At 59.9% G+C, this 3,343-nt stretch overlaps 1 protein-coding gene across 1 annotated transcript in view; it reads right to left on the bottom strand.

The window, feature by feature from the left end:
- Nucleotides 1-3,343, bottom strand: part of CAMSAP1 (calmodulin regulated spectrin-associated protein 1) — a 76,272-nt gene that overhangs the window by 11,192 nt on the left and 61,737 nt on the right. Inside the window, exons 10-11 of the mRNA XM_006863687.1 lie at nucleotides 2,865-2,955; nucleotides 162-2,358 (exon numbers count right to left, since the gene is read on the bottom strand). Coding sequence (XP_006863749.1) covers nucleotides 162-2,358; nucleotides 2,865-2,955 — 2,288 coding nt within the window. The remainder of the gene's footprint in view (nucleotides 1-161; nucleotides 2,359-2,864; nucleotides 2,956-3,343) is intronic.

Consider the following 3,343-nt stretch of genomic DNA (forward strand, 5'->3'; position numbering starts at 1 on the left):
CACACACACACACACACACACACACACACACACACACACAAATCTGGCACCCAAGATCTTATGTGGAATTCAACCATTAACATCCAGGAATAAAGACCACTGGCACACAGCCAGCCCACGGGGTCCTGAACTATGGGCCCCGCTCCGCTGTGTGCTACTACCTTGAAGAAGAAGCCGACCCCAGGTTTCTGGTCACCGTCGCTGCCCAGCCCTCCTGGGCTGTCGTGGACCTCCACATCCCCGTGCTCATCGGGTGCCTTCAAGTGGGAGAGGTCTACCTCGATGAGGCTGGCCTTGCTCCTCAGTGGCTCCTCGGCAGGGACGTCACTCAGCCCCGCCTCCTTCAGGCTCTTTTCCAGAGCGTCCGACAAGATGTTGGGGTCCGTGGAGGAGGGCAGAGCAAACGTTCGCTGGTTGCTTTCATCATGGAGCCTGTAAGTGTCAAACAAACACTTGTCCCGAGGGTCAGTTGGGGGGAGCTCTGTGTCCGTGGGCGTCCTGGCGTGGCTGCCCAGGGGTTGTGGCTTCAGGTGCGGGTGGGTCTCTGCACTAGGAGTTGGGGTCTTGCCCCGGGAGGAGCCCTGAGGCCGGTCCCTGGGAACCTTCAGCTCAGCTGGCCGTCCTGACCGGGAGCTCCGTCCTTGGCCAAGACGGGGTTTGCGGTGACCGGTGAGTCCAGTGGGCGAGAGCGGCTCTGCTAGGTGGCCGGCGGCCTTCCCCTTGTGGTCCTGGGGACCGGGCGGCTTGCTCAAAAGCTGCTCCTGCTGTTGCGAGATCTTCAGGATAGCCTGCTGCAGTGTGCTGATGGTCTCGCTGAGCTTCTCGATGGACAGGTCAGCTTCATGCACATCCAGCCCGTCGCTGACGCTGTCCTCCAGCACCGGACTCTTGCCCATGCCCCGAGGCTCCTCGTCCGTAGCCGGCAGCCCATCGTCAGAGGCCTCGCCGTTGTGCTGCGGTCTGAGCGGCTGCTGGACGCTGTCGGCCTTGCCCTTCTTCACCACGTGCAGGAAGGCAGCCTTGCCGAGCTCCAGGCGCTGCCTAGCCGACAGCACCTCCATCCTCTTCTTCTGGGTCTCGATGGCCCGCCGTTTCTCCTCCAGCTGCATGTGCAGCTGCGCCAGCTCCGAGGCCAGCAGGCTTGCGTGGTCACGGCCCTGTCCGCTAGGACTCTGCTCTCGCTTCTGCTTCCACGTGGTCAGCGGCGCTGGGCAGCTCTCAGATGCGTCAGGCGTGGTCTTCTGGGAGCTGCTGGTGCTGGACTTGGTCTCGTAGCTGTTGAGTCTCTGGAGCTTTCGCTCAGCAAAGCTGGTCATCTTCACGCTGCCGCTGGCCACGGAGACACTGCTGAGCTGAGAGACAGTACTGAGGCAGGGGCTCGAGCGGCCGCTGGCATCGTCCTTGTCCTCATGCTCCTTCACCTTCAAGTCCTCCTGCAGCTTCGCCGACTCCTCCTCGCCGGCGTACCTTGTGACGACCAGAGGCCGCTCCTCTGCAGTCAGTTCGTGCTCGGTGTCCTCCAGGTCGACCATGTCTGAGTCTGAGTCCTGTGTCAGAATTGTCCACGGTTCTGAGTCATGCGAGTTGGGGCTTTTCGGACCAATCACGCTGTGCCTGCCCTCGGGGTCTTCAGCGGCCCTGGCCACATGCAGGAAGAAGCCATCGGCAGACTGGACCTGAGAAAACAGATGGAGACCGCCGCTGGCCAGAGGCCGGCTGCATGTTTCTCCCACAGCGTCTGCTGATGGCAGTCCCGCCTCCAGGGACACAGGGTCGGCAGCTGCCAGGAACTCTGAACAGGAAATGGGGGTGAAAGTCCGATTGGGGTGGCGGCCACTGTGAGTGCCGGGGGCTTTCCTCCGGATGGAAGGCTGGTGTCCCTCGCCGGGTCGCTTCGCAGGGAAGCCTCTAGGCCGCCCCTCGCCCCGCTCATCCTCCTTGGTAGTGATCTGCTTCTCCTTCGCGGGCTTGAGCACGGCCGGCATTAGGGGCTCCAAGAAAAAACTGTCAGGGGGCTTACTGCCCAGGGCACCTGCCTGCCTCTGGGGGGACCGAGGAGAGGCCCGAGGGGACAGGCCCGGCCCTGGCACATCAGTCTCACGGGGAAGGGCGTCAGCCGTGATGATGGCCACCAGCTCCTCGTCCTCGTCTTCAATGCTGACGTTGTTCAGCAGGCTTTTCCCGTTGGTCTTGGCGGCTGCAGGGTGAGGCTGGTTCTGGGGAGTGAGACTGATGATGTTGGAGGCCAGGCTGTCTTTGCTGATGGATCGAGCCAGGCTGACGCTGTCCCCAGAGCCTGGGTCCCCGTCACAGCTCGCAGCGTAGTGAAGAGCAAAGGAAGTGGGCTGAGACACCGGCCTGTGGGGGAAAGAGACCCACTTGATACAGACCCACTGGATACAGACACGCACACTAGCTCCCTCCCTGCACTGAGTGGCAGGAGTGACAATGACTGGACACAAACCAAAGCTCCCATTCAGAGGACCAGAGCACAAGCCGCTCGGGGGTTCTCAACTGTCCACATATACCTGCTCCATAACTGAGAACGCCCCTCATGGCTTCAGCTGACGTGGAGCCTCACAGCAGTAATAAGAAAGCCCTCCAACAGAGGTTCACATGTTACAGGCTCACAGGAAGAGAGGCCCTCCTGTCCCCTTCTGCCTACCCCTGACTCCCCGGCACCTCTCCCATGGATCACGCCGTGCGGCCCCTAGCACATGCCAGTGCGCATGTGGATGAGAGCAGAGGGCATCTCAGAACTAAGAAGAGGGCCGTGGGGCCAGGGTCAGTGACACCTGGACCAGCGGGCCCAGTCTGATGCCCTGGTGGACCCAGACCGCACGCAGGAACAAGCAGTTACACACCTGTTTATTTTTTCCGACCAGGCTACTGCCACAGCGCGTGGCTGGCCGTCAGTGCGCGTCAGAGAATTCGACCGGTGTCGCTGACCTGCAGCTGGAGGGAATGACATGTTTTCAGTGCGCAGTTTCACACCCTGTGAAAGGCCTTCATCCTGTGAACCGTTTGCTGAGGAAATGTATCCTAATCCAGCACATCGAAACCACTCAGGGACACAGGTGAGCAAACCAATCTAGCATCCCACCATGTCACTGGGACTCTCAGACCAAAGCGTGAGGTGGAACAGACCGTAGTGATCACGCGTGTGTGTGTGTGTATGCGTACGTACGATATATCTATCACACTTATCTACATGTGATACCCATACACATATACATACGTATACATTTGTGTGTGTGTGCTCACATGTATACAGTGTGTGTATGTGTAGATGCACATGTGTGCTTATATATATGCACTCATGTGTGCTCACGGGTGCCATACA

Source organism: Chrysochloris asiatica, unplaced genomic scaffold, assembly GCF_000296735.1.
Source record: "Chrysochloris asiatica unplaced genomic scaffold, ChrAsi1.0 scaffold00056, whole genome shotgun sequence".
NCBI lineage: Eukaryota > Metazoa > Chordata > Mammalia > Afrosoricida > Chrysochloridae > Chrysochloris > Chrysochloris asiatica.